The sequence below is a fragment of the Hippocampus bargibanti genome, linkage group LG01 (assembly GCF_051943395.1).
Source record: "Hippocampus bargibanti isolate YZ-2025 linkage group LG01, ASM5194339v1, whole genome shotgun sequence".
In the NCBI taxonomy this organism is placed as follows: domain Eukaryota; kingdom Metazoa; phylum Chordata; class Actinopteri; order Syngnathiformes; family Syngnathidae; genus Hippocampus; species Hippocampus bargibanti.
Genome location: NC_142734.1, coordinates 1,258,717 through 1,275,002, shown reverse-complemented (window position 1 = coordinate 1,275,002; position 16,286 = coordinate 1,258,717). Strand labels below are relative to the sequence as shown.

General features: G+C 41.9%; 1 protein-coding gene across 5 annotated transcripts in view; it reads right to left on the bottom strand.

The window, feature by feature from the left end:
* Positions 1 to 460: 460 nt before the first annotated feature.
* Positions 461 to 16,286, bottom strand: part of LOC148902665 (mitogen-activated protein kinase kinase kinase kinase 4-like) — a 29,046-nt gene continuing 13,220 nt past the window's right edge. For 2 of the 5 annotated variants that reach the window (XM_089018672.1, XM_089018752.1), the window contains 16 exons: positions 14,774 to 15,031; positions 13,757 to 13,848; positions 13,057 to 13,184; positions 12,891 to 12,985; positions 12,210 to 12,388; positions 11,407 to 11,515; positions 10,584 to 10,850; positions 8,101 to 8,218; positions 6,911 to 7,081; positions 6,688 to 6,831; positions 6,404 to 6,538; positions 5,369 to 5,469; positions 5,114 to 5,263; positions 4,106 to 4,265; positions 3,511 to 3,650; positions 461 to 2,641 (listed from right to left, as the gene is read on the bottom strand). In XM_089018672.1, the coding sequence (XP_088874798.1) occupies positions 2,558 to 2,641; positions 3,511 to 3,650; positions 4,106 to 4,265; positions 5,114 to 5,263; positions 5,369 to 5,469; positions 6,404 to 6,538; positions 6,688 to 6,831; positions 6,911 to 7,081; positions 8,101 to 8,218; positions 10,584 to 10,850; positions 11,407 to 11,515; positions 12,210 to 12,388; positions 12,891 to 12,985; positions 13,057 to 13,184; positions 13,757 to 13,848; positions 14,774 to 15,031 (2,331 nt within the window). In that variant the 3' untranslated portion in view covers positions 461 to 2,557. The remainder of the gene's footprint in view (positions 2,642 to 3,510; positions 3,651 to 4,105; positions 4,266 to 5,113; positions 5,264 to 5,368; positions 5,470 to 6,403; positions 6,539 to 6,687; positions 6,832 to 6,910; positions 7,082 to 8,100; positions 8,219 to 10,583; positions 10,851 to 11,406; positions 11,516 to 12,209; positions 12,389 to 12,890; positions 12,986 to 13,056; positions 13,185 to 13,756; positions 13,849 to 14,773; positions 15,032 to 16,286) is intronic. The other 3 variants (XM_089018904.1, XM_089018978.1, XM_089018827.1) reach the window with 2 other exon arrangements.

The following is a 16,286-nucleotide window of genomic DNA, read 5'->3' as shown; positions in this document are numbered from 1 at the left end:
CATACATTTCACGTTCTGTCCCCCCTTTTAGCTGGGTTTGCTAACAGCTCTGCAAGTCCGTCTACGACAGGGATGTCCGACTTCGGTCCTCGTGGAAGACCGTCCTGCCTGTTTTCGTGCAGCACACCTGAATCAAATAATCACAATCGTTCGAATGCTAATCCAGAGCTGCTTGATGAGATGATCACCTGAATCGGGTGTGTTTCAGCCCGGAGAGCTGAACAAATTAAGTAAAACAGTAGCACCCCCTACTGCAGGGGTGCTCAATACGTCGATCACACTCGACCAGTCGATCATTACCAGGGTGCTATTGATAGATCACATAATAAAAATAACAATACATTACATTTTTAAGCGCCTTTCAAATGGGACTCTTATTATTTTGATTATTGAAATTATTATTATTATGATTACTAATAAGTTCACACCCCCCCCCTCCCCAAAAAAAAGAATGATAACACACTGTAAATTTCAGTTTATTCAATGGAAAGGACTTTTCAGGAAACAACAGTAATTCCCATAGAACACACAAAGGACATAAATTATAATGGCAAATGAAAGAAAGGGAAGGAAAATGTATTGTGTTAATCCACACTGCCCAGTGGGGGACACTTTAGCAGGTTGCACAAGAATTCGCCACTCACCATGTGAGCAAGTTTCATTTTATCCTGTACATGAAATTCGAAATGATAGTACAAAAAGGAATACAAAATAACAAAAAAAAAACCAGTACAACTGCCCGCCAATGACCCATAAATATTAATATTGATCCACATCGGTTTGACAAAACAATGACTTTTGTAAACATTTCCACATAGTGTGTGCATTACTATTAAAAAAACAACAGCAGTCGCATAGTTATCTGAAAGGTTAAAGACTAAAAATAAAAAAAGTAAGCCCAGGTTTTAAAATATGACACTTTTTTGTTGCCATATTTGTGACATTTTTTTGCAATAGCTTCACAAATTCAGCCTCCTATTTTCACAGATGGGGGTTGAGTGAACGCTGGCGCGTGTGGCTGCCACTGCTCACCCGCAGAAAAAAAATATCCTGTGACTGTAAAGTGTCCTTGAGCGTTTTGAAAGGAAACATATTATTATTACTGTATCTATTAGCTAGCTTTCTATCTATTTGAGTTACTTCCGGGTTGATTGAACGCTGGCGCGTGTGGCTGCCACTGCTCACCCGCAGAAAAAAATATCCTGTGACTGTAAAGTGTCCTTGAGCGTTTTGAAAGGCGCTTCTAAGTGAAATGCATTATTATTATTATAAATGACAGCAGCGGTGTCATATTTCAAAATGGCGGTTCGAGGGGGTGGGGTGGGTGGGTGGGCGGGGCTAAAGGAATAAAAAACTTAGCATTGAAAATATTACAACGAGGTCCATGATGTCTCCGTTTGCTGATTCTGACTAAAACTTTCATTCCTTCAACTTTTATTATTTTTTTTATTTTATTTTTTTGCTTCATAGAACCGGCAATGGATTTTCAGCAGTTGTTTGTTTTTTTTGTAGTAGAAGAAGAAACGTTTACATAAGGCAACCGGAAATCATCCGAGCTACAGCGGCGCTCGGCATCCTGTCAGATCTCACACAAAACACACTGTTCTGTTGCCATCACTTAATAAAATAAAATAAAATAAAAAAACGAAACAAAGTGAAACGAAACAAAACGAAACGAAGCGAAATGAAAAAACGAATGAGGAGCGGAACGTCCGACACCGTCCGACAAGTACAGATGACGGCAGAAGAAACCTTTACCAAGTAGGTCGAGTAGGCCTAGAAAAATTCTTATCCTCAGTTTTTTTTGGGAACATTCTCAGGGCGCTGTAGAGGTGATCTGATTGGCTAATGAGGTGAAATCAGAGCCAGGGATAGAACTAGAAAGGTAATGAGAGTGGAGAGGTAATCCGTTTGGCTCATGAAGTGAATTCAGAACCAGGGATAGAACTATATAGGTAATGAGAGTGGAGAAGTCATCAGATTGGCTAATGAGGTGAAATCAGAGCCAGGGATAGAACAATAGAAGTAATCCGATTGGCTTCAGGGAGTGCTCCACTGCTCCCCCAACTTTAGAGCAGGGCATTTATCAGAGCAGCGGTCTGGCACGGCAACCTCTGTTCATTAGGGATATAGATAGGGCCAGAGTTACCAGCACAACTTTAGTTAATTGACGAAGCTTTTCGGATGAGACCGACTCCTTCAAAGAAGTACAGATGACGGCTGAAGAAACCTTTTCCTCGATGGACCGCTCCTGTACGACTTGAGAGCTTACACAGACGTCGTGTGTGTATGGTTACTCCTCACGTTCAATGTGTCCTTCGCATCACCACAAGATGCAATTTATAGAAAGATGGAAACATTCCACCAAATTTGAGGGTCGGACACTGAAGGAAAGTTTGGTGGGAATATCTTGGAACACACAGCAACCACCAAAACATGGCGGGAAACAAAAACAAAACGCAACAACCCGCTCACCGCCGTCGATTCATGACAAGAAGACGTCTTCATCGTCACAGTAGTCGTCCGTCCGTTCGTTGCTATGGTGACTGGTCGACGACTACCAGCTCATGAGGGAAGTGCGACCCAAGGTCATGAAGTACACCTGGCTGGCACCTCCGGCCCGCACGGAAGCAAAGAAGACCTGCAAAAAAGATCACAAAAACTTTATTGGTTCCCAGACAAAGTGTGAAAGGCGAAAAGTGTGCATCCCAAAAATTAATTTCCCATAGGAAACCATTAAAATGAGAATAATCCGTTCCCAGATCCCCATAAAACATAATTTTCGAATTTTCTAAGCCTTAAAACTACACAACATATACCTTATTTTACGTATAATAAATGTATTATGGTATATAATTAAAGAAATAAACTGTACAGTGTAATAAAGTCATTTTATTGACCTTTGTGATGGTCGTTGATGGCTTGACGGAATGGAGTGGCCGCTTTCATCAGCATTAAACACTTGATGAGGAACGTCACCTTCTTCTTTCACCATCTTGAGGAATGATCCCTCCTCATCAATTGTGTTCTGTTTATCTTGGCTTGATAGCTTTTTGCGTCAAGTGTACAGATGGCTTGTGCGGGTTATTTGTGGAGCCTGATTGATGGGATATTTTAACCTTGCAGTCTACACTCTGCCTTTGAAGTATCAAAGTTGAAATGAGTGCAAATTTCACTGTTTCTTATCCATTTTATAACTGTCTGTCATGTGCCTGTCTTTAATATTTAAACTACCCCCCTCACTGCTCCGTTCTTGACCAATCACGTGGCTTTAACCGAAGACTGGGGACGGGGAATAGAGGACCAAAACAAGCCGGTAGCCATTTTCTTGTTAGGAGAACGGGGCTCGTTCGCCAATGACACATCACCCATTGTGGCGCTCCGTGTGTATCCCGAAAAATAGTTCGTAAACTGAAAAGTTCGTAAACTGAAAAGTTCGTAAGCCAAGGGGTTCTTAAACCGAGGTATGACTGTACGTGGTGGTTGCGGGTTGAAGACGGGACGCCGCACCTTATCGTTCCTCTCGCACAGGAACTTGAGTCTCTGGGCTCGCTTGTGCATAAAGACGCCATCCAGGTGGCCGGTTTCCACGGAGCGGATCTCGATGGCCTTTTCACCCCAGCCCATGATCTGGTTCGACCTAATGTAGGCTGCGGAAAAAAAGGTACACACACGAGCGTACGGGCGTTAACATGGGCAATAATAATAATCATTAAAATAATCATAAGCATAATAATAATCATAATAATATTTAAAATGATAAATAATAATAATAATTTAAATAAATAATAATCATAATAATAATAATTTAAATAATAATAATAATAATAATAATTAAAATGATAAATAATAATCATAATAATTAAAATAATAAATAAGAATAATAATTACAATAATAAATAATGATAATTAAAATAATAATTAAAATAATAAATACTAATAATAATTTTTTTTATTCATTTGACTCCAGGATGGCGCCGCGACAGTGGCTGCCTTTACAGCAGCTCCTGTAGTTTTTCTACTTCTTCCCACGCCTTTGCGGCCGTAAAAAGTACATTTGTCCACTGCGAGACGAATAATGGCGAATCCAATCCAATCCACTCACCCACTGAAGTGGGCATTTCCCCCCACTGCAGCACCACGTCCTTGGTGATGCGCCCGTACGTGTTGACGTAGACGCCCTCGTCCTCGTAGCAGACGAGCAGCTCGATTCCGTCCGTGTTGGGCAGGATGATGATGGCGTGGCACTGGATGCTGGTCTGGATCTGAAGGCAAGTCAGGGAAAAGCGAGCCATGGGCAAGTCAAACAATACACGTGAATGAAAAACAAACATTATTAGTAGTAGTAGTAGTAGTGGTAGTAGTCTTATTATTATTATTATTTTACTTATGGTTTTATTGTTATGTGCTTTGTTTTATTGTCTTTATTGTAAAGTGTCCTTGGGTGTTTTGAAAGGCGCTTGAAATAAAATGTATTATTATTATTATTATTAGTAGTAGTATGAGTATTATTATGGGTAGTATTATTATGAGTATTATTTTTATGATTATTATTATTATTATTATTATTATTATTATTATTATTATTAGTGGTATTATTATTATTAGTATTATTATTAGTAGTAGTAGTAGTAGTAGTAGTAGTAGTATATTAGTAGTAGTAGTATAATTGGTAGTAGTATTATTATTAGTAGTACTGTATTATTAGTAGTATTATTACTATTATTATTAGTACTATTAGTAGTACTATTAGTATTAGTAGTACTATTAGTAGTAGTATTAGTAGTACTATTAGTAGTAGTATTAGTAGTAGTATATAGTAGTAGTATTATTAGTAGTATTATTAGTAGTAGTATTAGTAATAGTATTAGTATGAGTAATAGTATGAGTAATAGTAAGAGTATTAGTATGAGTAGTAGTATGAGTAGTAGTATGGGTAGTTGTATGAGTAGCAGTATTAGTAGCAGTATTCGTAGCAGTATTCGTAGCAGTATTCGTAGTATTTGTAGTATTCGTAGTATTATTAGTATTCGTATTAGTAGTATTTAAAAACACCTTATTGAAAGTAAAATCAAAACGAAAAGTTAATTTTCAAAGACAATGAAGACCATACGTGAGTGGGTAGGTAGATGTCGTAGACTGCGCCCGAGTCCACGTCCACAGCATGGAAGCCTGAGCAGGAGCCATAGATGACCTTTAACCTCTGTCCTTCCTCCACAGTCAAGTCCACCAGCAGAGGTTTGTGGACCAAGTCGCCAAAGGACTGAAAGTGGAGAGTGAAAGTGGGAGTGAAATTATCACCAATTAAGGGAAGAAAAAGAAAAGAAAATCACGTCCACACACATGGAAGCAAACAGAGGATGCTCACCTTGAAGGCCATGAACTTGTGGTACGGTTTTGGCGCCCAAGCGTAGACCTCCACCGAGTTCTTTAAGGCCAGCACCAAGAATTTTATCCTCTCGTATTTCACTGGAAGTCATCGTCAAAGCTTTATTGTCATCATAATACATTTCATTTACAGGATACATTTTTCTGTGGGTGAGCAGAGGCAGCCACACGCGCCAGCGTTCACTCTACCCGGAAGTAAATAGAAAGCTAACCAGCCAGCTCGGAGACAGCAAATATATCGTCAACAGATTGCCAGCTAGATAGCTAGCTACCTAGATAACTCTATAGCTAATAGCCAGCTAGATAGATAGTTAGCTAATACACTGAATGTCACTATTAAACCGATAGAAAGCTAGCTAGCCAGCTAGTAAATAGCTAATAGATAGCCAACAGATCGCTAGCTATTTATCTAGCCACCTAGATAGCTATATAGCTAATAATAATCATAATACATTTCATTTATAAGCGCCTTTCTAAACTCTTAAGGTCACTTTACAGTCACAGGATCAGTTTTTCTGTGGGTGAGCAGCTGTGAGTTAGTGAGGAACTCAAATAGATAGAAAGAGAGCCAGCTAGCTATTAGATAGCAAACAGATAGCCAGATAGGTAGCCAATAGATAGCTAATAGATAGCCAGCTAACCAGCTAGATAGCTAATAGATAGCTAGCAATCTAGCTAGCTGGCTATAATAATAATAATAATAATAATATATTTCATTTGTTTCCATCAAGCAATCAACGACCATCACAAAGGTAAATAAAACGACTTTATTATACAGTACAGCTTATTTGTTTAATTATAATACCATAGCACATTTATTATACATAAAATAAGGTATATTTTCTGTAGTTTTAAGGCTTATTTAGTAGAAAATTCTGTTTTATGGGCACCTGGGAACGGATTATTCTCATTTTAATGCTTCACTATGGGAAATTAATGTTTGGCATACACATTTTTCACTGTAGTGTAGTAATGCAAAAACAATGGCCTCTCACGACCTACAAGGTGCACGTACCGACTTTGTAGTGGACGCAGCCTTCCAGATCACCCACGTTGACCCAACCCTGTTTCTTCTCCACTTCGGGGTCATTATGCAGAATCTTGTTCCTCAGCCAGGAGAGGTAATACACACGCAGCTTGTTCTTTTTGCCTATAGAGAAAAAAAATATTTCTCAAGTTCCTTTTCTGTCAATTAAATCACCTGGCAAAAAAAAACCCTGGCACTGGAATGGACACATTTTTTGGCACATCATCTGGCAGTTCATGAGTTAATATCATCTAGAGGTTCAATGGCAGCACCTGAAATGGTAACCAGAACGTTGAGCCCCTCAAGGACATCCATCTGTTGGATACGTCGCCGGTTGATCAGCGGGTAGACCTTCCCCTGACCGCTACGGTCCAACAGCATCAGGCCACTCTCGGTGCCCACCAGCAGATTGACCCCTACGGTGGCAAGTGAGGTTGAGTGACCGCACCCCCATGCCCTCTTGACCTCTTGACCTATGAAGGAGGTTTGACTTACCCCAAAGGGCCGCGCACAGGATCTCCGAGTTGAAGCGCTTTTTGTATTTGCGGATCTCTGGCGTGTCACTGGGCGGACGCGTGTTGACCGGGTTGACATTGACCACCGAGCCTTTGCGTGAGGGGTCAGACCTCAGGGGGTCCGCGAGACGGACGTCCTGACCAAATCCAGCTACGGACAGACAAGACTTTCGCTTTAAAGGACAACCGACACCAGTTACGGACAAGTCGTGTCCATAATTTGTAAAATCACCTCAAATGACTTCTACTGGGTGTATTTTACAAAGATTTCATTGCCTATAGCTACGTTTTAAGACTCGCGCTGAATATTCAGGGAAGTCTTGTTTTGAGTTGATGACGATTCCTGACGTGACGTCACGGAGGGAACGCCCCTGACCGAAAAAGCCACACACAATGCATTTTAGGTACTTTGTTTGGTCTGAAAACTTTGTGTTGATCGCGAAATTAGAAGAAAAAATAATAATAATAATACATTTGATTTCTAAGCGCCTTTCAAAACTCTCAAGGACACTTTACAGTCACAGGATAAGTTTTTTTCTGTGGGTGAGCAGCGGCAGCCACACGCGCCAGCGTTCACTCAACCCGAAGTAACTCACATAGATAGCAAGCTAGCTAGCTAGCGAATATATAGCTAGCTAAAGCTAGTAGATAGCTCGCTAGAGCTAATAGATGGCTAGCTAGCTAAAGCTAGTAATGATTATGCTATATTGACATTTTCATTATTTTGCCGTGTTTTGATAAAAGCTCATTAAAAGCATTTGAAAACTGCATAAATAACGTGATGGTGAATCGTTGTGTGTCACAGCCAATTGCGGTAATACGAATCATATTCATAACTGGATGAGTAACAACATAGCATCTTCTCCCAATCTGAAGCCATTGTTTTGATTCTAGAGCAAGGCAAAGACGTCCTGGCGTGACGTCACCAACAAGGGGGCGGGACCTTCTGAAACTCAGTCATTTTGAAGTCGTTTTGGGACACCAAGTCATTTTTATTGGTGTTTTGCATTTGACTGAAAATATCATCTTGCATGTTTTGGGTATTTTAGATGCTATAAAACGTTTTTCTGATGTCAGTTAGGAAACAAAAAAATGGTGTCGGTTGTCCTTTAAACGACTCCATAGCAAAATAACGGAAGTGGCCTAGGAAATAGTTGACCTTTGACCTACCCATGTTGTTGAGTGAGCTTCCGCTTGATGGAGAAATCTGGAGCAAGCGAGGATCGATGAAAGGAGTGAAGGAGGACGACGACTTGTGTTTGGACATGGAATTGCTCTCAGATTGGCTCTGTCCAAAGACAGCAGAAAACAACAAGTTAGCAGACAGACAACGGAAACTTCCATGATGTTGGAACGTTGATTTAATAATTTTTATTTGTATTTTTAATATATATATATATTTTTTTTTTTTTTTGGGGGGGGGGGGGTTGAAGTCTATCCAAACTTTTTTGTTGTTGGTTTTTGGGAGGAGGATAATTCTGGTCATCTGGTCGTTTATGAGCCACAGTGTTGGTTTTTTCCACCTCTGTTATGATTCGAGGCCATAAATAAGCCCCTCCCCCACAAAATAATTCAAATAATATGTATTTAAGCATTTAACCAATCACATTTCAGCCATCATTTGTTACCAGGGTCAGAAATCAACCTGGATGTCTTCACAATTAGTTCTGCAGTCGCATTAAATGGCGTGTCGATGACTCTATTGCTTTAACCAATCAGATTTCGAGTTGGCAACACAAGGCCTGCTTGAAGGCGCTGTAAAAAACGTCTCAGTTTTCGCAAACTATGATTGGTAATAGTATAGAATCATAGTATCACTAGCTGCTAGTCACGCATGCCCGTGCACACACAAACGCACACACTTTGTAAAACATGAAGCTAGGTTGATTATGCACTGATGAAATTAGTTTCAATAGAAAAAGAAAGAGAAATGGAAAGAAAGAAATGGCAGCATCAAATGTGGGCGGGGTCAGCAAATTTTGCTGGACACATTTCAATTTGATTCAAAAGATCGATGAGAAGGTTTCTTCAGCCGTCATCTGTACAAATTTGAGTTTCTATTCAACATGTTGAATGGATTTCGACTTACGACCATTTTGAATTACGACCGTTTGGTTGGAACGGAACTCGGTCGTAAGTCGGATGTTATCTGGATGTGTTTTTGTATTTAAGCATTAAACCAATCACATTTTAGCCAATATTTTGTTACCAGGGTCAGAAATCGACGTGGACACCTTCAAATATATTATGTTGATTTAATCGCGGTTTTGTCGACCCACAATGGCTGAAGGGGGAGAAGAAATGGTTTTGGTTGGAGATTTCCGGTGAAAGCCATTTTCAAGACGGGCTTTTCAAGAAAAAAAAAAAGCATGAAGAAAGGTCCGTCAGTTACTTCCAGGCTAACGCTACCCTCTAGTGGACTTTTCGTAAATCACACCACTTTTTTCAGTGTGGATCGATTCAGATGTAGCACCACTGAAGGCCTCGCGATGAAATCCATGGCCCGTCACTCAGTATAATACAGACAGAAGAGGATCCTAAATCCACTACCATGATCCATCCACTAGTGCGATGCAAAGCAGAGACGATTGCTTGTTAGTTCAAGCCGAAAGTTCCAGTTGGGTTCCCTCCATGCGATGACCGCATTCTACCACTAGGAGGCAACCATGTTAGAAGGTGTCAGCGAGGCCACAAGAAGGAAAAGAGCGCCAGAGTCAAAGAAAGCAGGATGGTTGCCAGAGGAAAAAGACTTGCCAGATCCAACAACCAGTATGGGACGGAAGGCTTTGTACAGGCTCAGATATTTATTTACTCATGTTGGGTTTTTTAAACCATTAAAGGACAACCGACGCCTCCGGACAAATCGCGTTCATAATTTGTCAAATCACTTGAAATGACTTCTACTGAGCGTATTTTACAAAGATTCCACCGGATATATAGCGACATTTTATGTTTTAAGACTCGCGCTGAATATTCAGGAATTCTTGTTTACGAGTTGGTGACGATTCCTGAAGTGACGTCACTGAAGGAACGCCCCCTGACCGAGAAAAGGACACATTGTAGCAGTCCTTCCATCATGTCAATGAATTTCGCTGTACTTTTTTTGGTCTGAAAACTTCGTTTAGCACCAAAAAGAGGCAGAAGAGGGCGACAAAGCTCCGTGTAAGGAATTAATCAGCCCATCGGGGAGCTTTGTCTCCATTTTCTGCCTCTTTTCTGGTGATCGTTTCTCCACAATGTTGCCTCAAAATGGCACGGAATAAATTCTTTAATCGATTGCAAACATGTATGCTTTGCTCTTCAGGACTATTTGAATCGTATTCATAACTGGGTAAGTAACAAGAAAGCATATTCTCCAAATCTGAAGCCATTGTTTTGATTCTCCAGCAATGCAAGACGTCTTAGCGTGACGTCACGATCCGGGGGCGGGACTTTCTGAAAATGCCCAATTCGCAGCTCAATTTTTTGCAGATTAAGTAATTTTTATTGTTGTTTTGCATTTGACTAAAAATATCATCCTGCGTGTTTTGGGTATTTTAGATGCTATCAAACGTTTTTTTCTGATGTCAGTTAGGAAAGAGAAAAAAAAAGTGATGTCGGTTGTCCTTTAAGCAGGCGTTAGGCCGGCCTCAGCCTCGGTGAGGGCAACATACCTCCATAGCAACAAGCTTGTCCAGAGGATTCAATGGGGAAATGGCCAGACTAAAAGGGGATGATGATGATGATGATGAAGAGGAGGAGGAAAGCATTAACGTGGAAGAGGAAGGGGAGCGATGGCTCTGTTGGATAAGGTCTGGTAAGTGCTGAATGCCATTTTTCTCTTGTAGGCTGTGGCGAGGTGGTTGTTGGGGTGGGCCGTGAGAGGCACCGCTTGAGGAAGAAGACGAGAGACTGACCAAGCGCTTAATGTCAGCGGTGCTCTGCAAGCAAGAACAGGCAGACTTTTGGCTCCAGTGAACAGGCGAAAAGATGACATGTTTTGAAGTCGAGTGGGTTTTTTGAAGATCCTCTTCTTCAAAAAAAAAAAACAAAACTAAATATGTGCAGAGGTCTGTGATGATACATTACTTTTTAGTTCTTACAAAAATGGAAGATGGCGGGAAATGATTGGATGAAACACCTCGTTGGTGTCTTTCGATGATCTCCTTCTTCTGCTCGACCGTCTTATTCTTTTACGTCCTCTTAGGCTTAACACTAGCCTGTGGTGGGGTCTTTTTTGCTCCCAAAAAAGGAAAAAGTACTCCACTCGATAACAAACCACGTCTGCACTCAAAGAAAGGGGGGGGTGACAAAAACTACACCGCCAGCCACCTTGGCGCTGTTTGCTTTGGTTCGTCCGCCGAAAACTAGTTCGTCAGCCGAGACTATATGCTAGCAAATTTAATGTTTGTGAGGCTAAAGGTTCGTGAGCCGAAGCATTCGTATGCGGAGGGATCATTGTATGGCAAAAAAGGGCTTCTAAATTCTTCGTCTTACCTGTCTGATGACCAATGTGCCGTCCTTTGAAGGTGTGGTGGCTTGATTGCTCTCAGAGTCTTCAACCAGCATCGTTTTCGCAGACCCCGTCTCACCGTTGCTCAGCCTCCTATGGAATCAGTATCATCTTTATTGGCCGAGTATGTAGAGGAATTTGTCTCCGGGTAGAACACGCTGTACTAGTATCATCATAAGAAAAAAAATGGAGGCACCATACGGTTCTATTTGGGTTACTTTTTACACAGTTAATAAGCTGTTTAAATGTCTGCACATGGATCGGTAGCGCCTGCCTGAGGGGAGTCGCTGGAAAAGGTGGTGGGCAGGGTGCGGAGGGTGGTGAAGCCGTGAGAAAATCTGACATGGAATGACACTCGAATTCCAGGACCCACAGAATATTGAGTTTCAATGCAGCGCAAGAAACCGTAGACTCTCTTCTTTCATCAGAAAAAAGGGTTATTTCCTAAATTATATGGGCCTGGCGTTATATGAGCTTGAAATGGGGGCGTCTGTACAAAATACAATACATAGATATTGATTTATATAGTGCTTCAACAACAGCTAAACCTGGAACAGAGCGCTAACAAGGGAAATGCTACCCCTTGTGGAACAGAAAAAAAAACATTGCCAGAGGCCTTGGCCAGCGCCTAATCAGCACCCAAGCATGAAAAAAACAAAACCCCAACTAATTCAGTAACGGCGCCCTACGTCATATTATTCAATTCCCGAATACATTTGTCAATGGCAGTGAATGAGTTAAGAACATTTTTTTATGACAAATATGACAGTTGATGTCTTCCACTAACCCAGAACGAGAGTCCTCCGCTCCCGAGGTCGACTCTTCGCCGGCTTCCTGGTCTACTTCCTCGTCATCGTCTTCATCAGTGGTGCCGGATTCTTCACTTGAGGATGAGTAGTCAGTCACCTTGTGGGGAGGTCGAACATCGTCCACTGCGCGAAGTTCCTTAGCAAGGGCTGTCAAGTCCTAAAAGGAGGAGTCAACCCAAAAATCAGGTTCGACAAAGTAGTAAGTGTGAGTGTATGTTCATATGTGGCTGTGAAATCAGAGCCAGGGATAGAACTATAAAGGTCATGAGAGTGGAAAGGAATCAAAGTGGCTAATGAGGTGAAATCAGAGCCAGGGATAGAACTATAAAGGTCATGAGAGTGGAAAGGAATCAAATTGGCTAATGAGGTGAAATCAGAGCCAGGGATAGAACTATAAAGGTCATGAGAGTGGAAAGGAATCAAATTGGCTAATGAGGTGAAATCAGAGCCAGGGATAGAACAATAGAAGTAATCCGATTGGCATCAGGGAGTGCTCCACTGCTCCCCCAACCAATCTGGCACGGCAACCTCTGTCAGAGTTGCCAGCACAACTTTAGTTCATTGACGAAGCTCTTCGGATGAGGAGCGAAACATTCGAAACCTACAAAGAAATACAGATGATGGCAGAAAAAAACCTTGACCAAGTAGGAAATACTTACAGCAGGTCGAGTAGGCCTAGCAAAATTCTTTTCATCCGTTTTTTTGGGAACATTCTCAGGGCGCTGTAGAGGTGATCCTTCAGATTTGGAGGATGCTTGATCGGGTCAAAAAGAAACTGGATGAGAAAATGTTGGGATTGAGGAAATAAAAACCCAGGAGACTCACAGCGTGGCCTGAAACGGTCTCCGGGACTGGCCTGTGAGCTGGAGTTGGAGGAGCCAGAGGAACTCCCGCTACCGGGCCGAGGCTGAAGCTTCTCAACGCGGTCCCACAGGGGGCGCTGCTCCACATTACTGTACCAACACAAAGACAATTTTCAAGAAAACAGACAAGACCATTTTTTGAAGCATCACAATGTGTCTAACCCAATATTCTGTGGGTGCTGCAATTTTAGTAAAAAAATGACAAAAACCCTGGCACTGGAGTGGACATATTTTTGCACAGCGTCTGGCAGTGAAGGAGTTAAAGGACAGCAGACGCCACCGGACAAAGAAAGTGTGTGTAAGGCGAAAAGTTTGTCTTCCAAACATTTATTTCACATAAGAAACCATTAAAATTGAGAATAATCCGTTCCCAGGTCCCCATAAAACAGTTTTGGACTAAATAAGCCTTAAAACTACACAAAATATAGTGATACCTTGGCTTACGAACTTAATTGGTTCCCAGACAGAGTGTGGAAGGTGAAAAGTGTGTATCCCAAAAATTAATTTCCCATAGGAAACCATTAAAATGAGAATAATCCGTTCCCAGGTCCCCCAAAAAATCATTTTGTACTAAATAAGCCTGAAAGGACAACCGACACCTTCGGACAAGTTGATCAGAAAATGGATGGATGAACCCATTTCCTAAGAGCTTCTCTACTTACCCAGATGCGTTCCTTTGGCCACCAGGCTGCAATGGTAGTGGAGACTCCCGCCGTGAGAGGACCGGTGAGCGTGACGTCGTTCTCACCGGTACCTGGACAAGATGGATACAAACAAATGTCCGCTTTACACCTGTTAATCAGCAGCAAATACAGTTATACTCAGCTTACGAACACGGCGGACTAGTTTTCCACACCCCCTTTCTTTGACTGCAGACGTGGTTTGTTATCAAGTGGAGTACTTTTGCTATTATGGGACCGAAAAAGACCGCACCACAGGATAGTGTTAAGCCGAAGAGAACACAAAAGAAAATGACGGTCGAGCAGAAGAAGGAGATCATCAAAAAACACCAACGACGTGTGCGTTTGCGTGACTTAGCATCCCAGTACCAGTATGCTACGTGTGGCTAAGGGTGTTTCTGTGTTGTCTAAGCAACGGTCTCAGGCAATAAAAGAACTTGTGTTGATTTGGATTAACGAAAAGCAGCTAGCAGGGGACAGTGTGAGTGAGGGTATTTTCGCCGAGAAAGCACGGCAACTTCACCTGGAATATCATCACGAGGCAACCTGGAAGTTCATCATCCATTGACAACTACCATCGCAAAGGTGGAGTCGCAAAAACGACTTTACTGTATAGTACAGTTTATTTCTTTAATTACAATACCACGGCACATTTTATATACATAAAATAAGGTCTATTTTGTGTAGTTTTAAGGCTTATTTAGTCGAAAACTATGTTTTATGGGGACCTGGAAACGGATTATTCTCATTTTTAATTGTTTCTTATGGGAAATAAATGTTTGGCAGATGAACTTTCTGAGGTCATTTTGAAGTCGTTTTGGGACACTTAAAGTCATTTTTATTAGTGTTTTGCATTTGACTAAAAATATCAGCCTGCGTGTTTTGGGTATTTTAGATGCTATAAAACGTATTGCTGATGTCAGTTCGGAAAAAAATGGGAAAAATAGGGAAAAAAATGGTGTCGATCGTCCTTTAATGGGGCTTTTTATGACTCCTTACCTTGGGTGGCATTTCATCACCAGACTGGACCTGAGGATGGTGAAGGGGAGGTTGGGGCTGGGGGTCAGTGCGTGCAGGCAATGGGTGATGATGGTGGGGGTCTTGGGAGCGCAGGTGGAGTTGTGCAAAGCTAGTCGTAACGGCGCCGGGCTCGCTGAAGGACTGCGAGCGAGCGACCACGGTCGGAGGAGGAGGAGGAGAAGGAGAGGGGGCGGCGTTGTTGCTGCTCTTTAGAGCGGCAAGGTGGGACCACTGGACCTTTGGGGAGTGGGTGGAGGACAAGGAGGAGAAGGAGGGACGGGGACAAAACGTGAGACACGAGGGAAGACAGATGTGTGGTTTGACATGCATACGCTCGTATCAACGCAGATGCAAACAAGATGTTGTTCAACGTTGATTCTTCAAGTTTGGAATCACACCCAAAATCAGTACTGACGCTCCGAGCGGTTGGTCGTCAGGTGAATTTGTTCGTAAGTTGCTTCAGTGCTATATTTTGCCTGGAATGTATGTTGAAGTCAAACACTGAACGGGGAAGTAGAAAACACCGACGTTCTAACAGTCATCCAATAAATTCACACCAACTGTATTACCACGACAAACAGACAGACAGAAACTTTGTTTTGAGGATACGGACGCTCCCCTACTTACAAACATTCAAGTTACGAACAATGGTACGTAAGAACGTTTTGTTTTTGTTATGACCCTACAGACGGTCCCAACTTTACGAATGAGATAGTTCCGAGCGGTTGGTCGTAAGGTGAATTTGTTCGTAAGTTGCTTCAGTGCTATATTTTGCCTGGAATGTATGTTGAAGTCAAACACTGAACGGGGAAGTATCAAACACAGACGTTCTAACAGTCATCAAATAAATTCACACCAACTGTAGTACCACGACGTAAACAGACAGACGGACACTTTGTTTTGAGGATACGGGCCCTGCCCTACTTACGAACATTCAAGTTACGAACAATGGTACATAAGAACGGTCCCAACTTTACGAACGAGATACGTTCCGAGTGGTTGGTCTTCAGGTGAATTTGGTCGTAAGTTGATTCCGTGCTATATTTTGTATGGAATGGATGTTGAAGTCAAACACTGAACGGGGAAGTAGAAAACAAAGACGCTCTAACAGTCGGAAAATAAATTCACACCAACTGTAGTACGACATAGACAGACAGACACTTTGTTTTGAAGATATGGGCTCTCTCCTTCTTATGAACATTCGAGTTACGAACAACAGTACATACGAACGTTTTGTAGTAACACGTGTAGTAGAGACGCTCCCCACCTGATGAACTAGATACGATCCGAGCGGTCGTTCGTAAGGTGAATTTGGTTGTAAGTTGATTCCGTGCTATATTTTGTATGGAATGGACGTTGAAGTCAAACACTGAAGGGGGAAGTATGAAACACGATCGATCTATCCATCCATCCATCCATCTACGATATCTATTAGCTAGCTAGCTCGCTTTCTATTTATTTGAATTATTCGGGGTTGGCTGGCGTGTGTGGC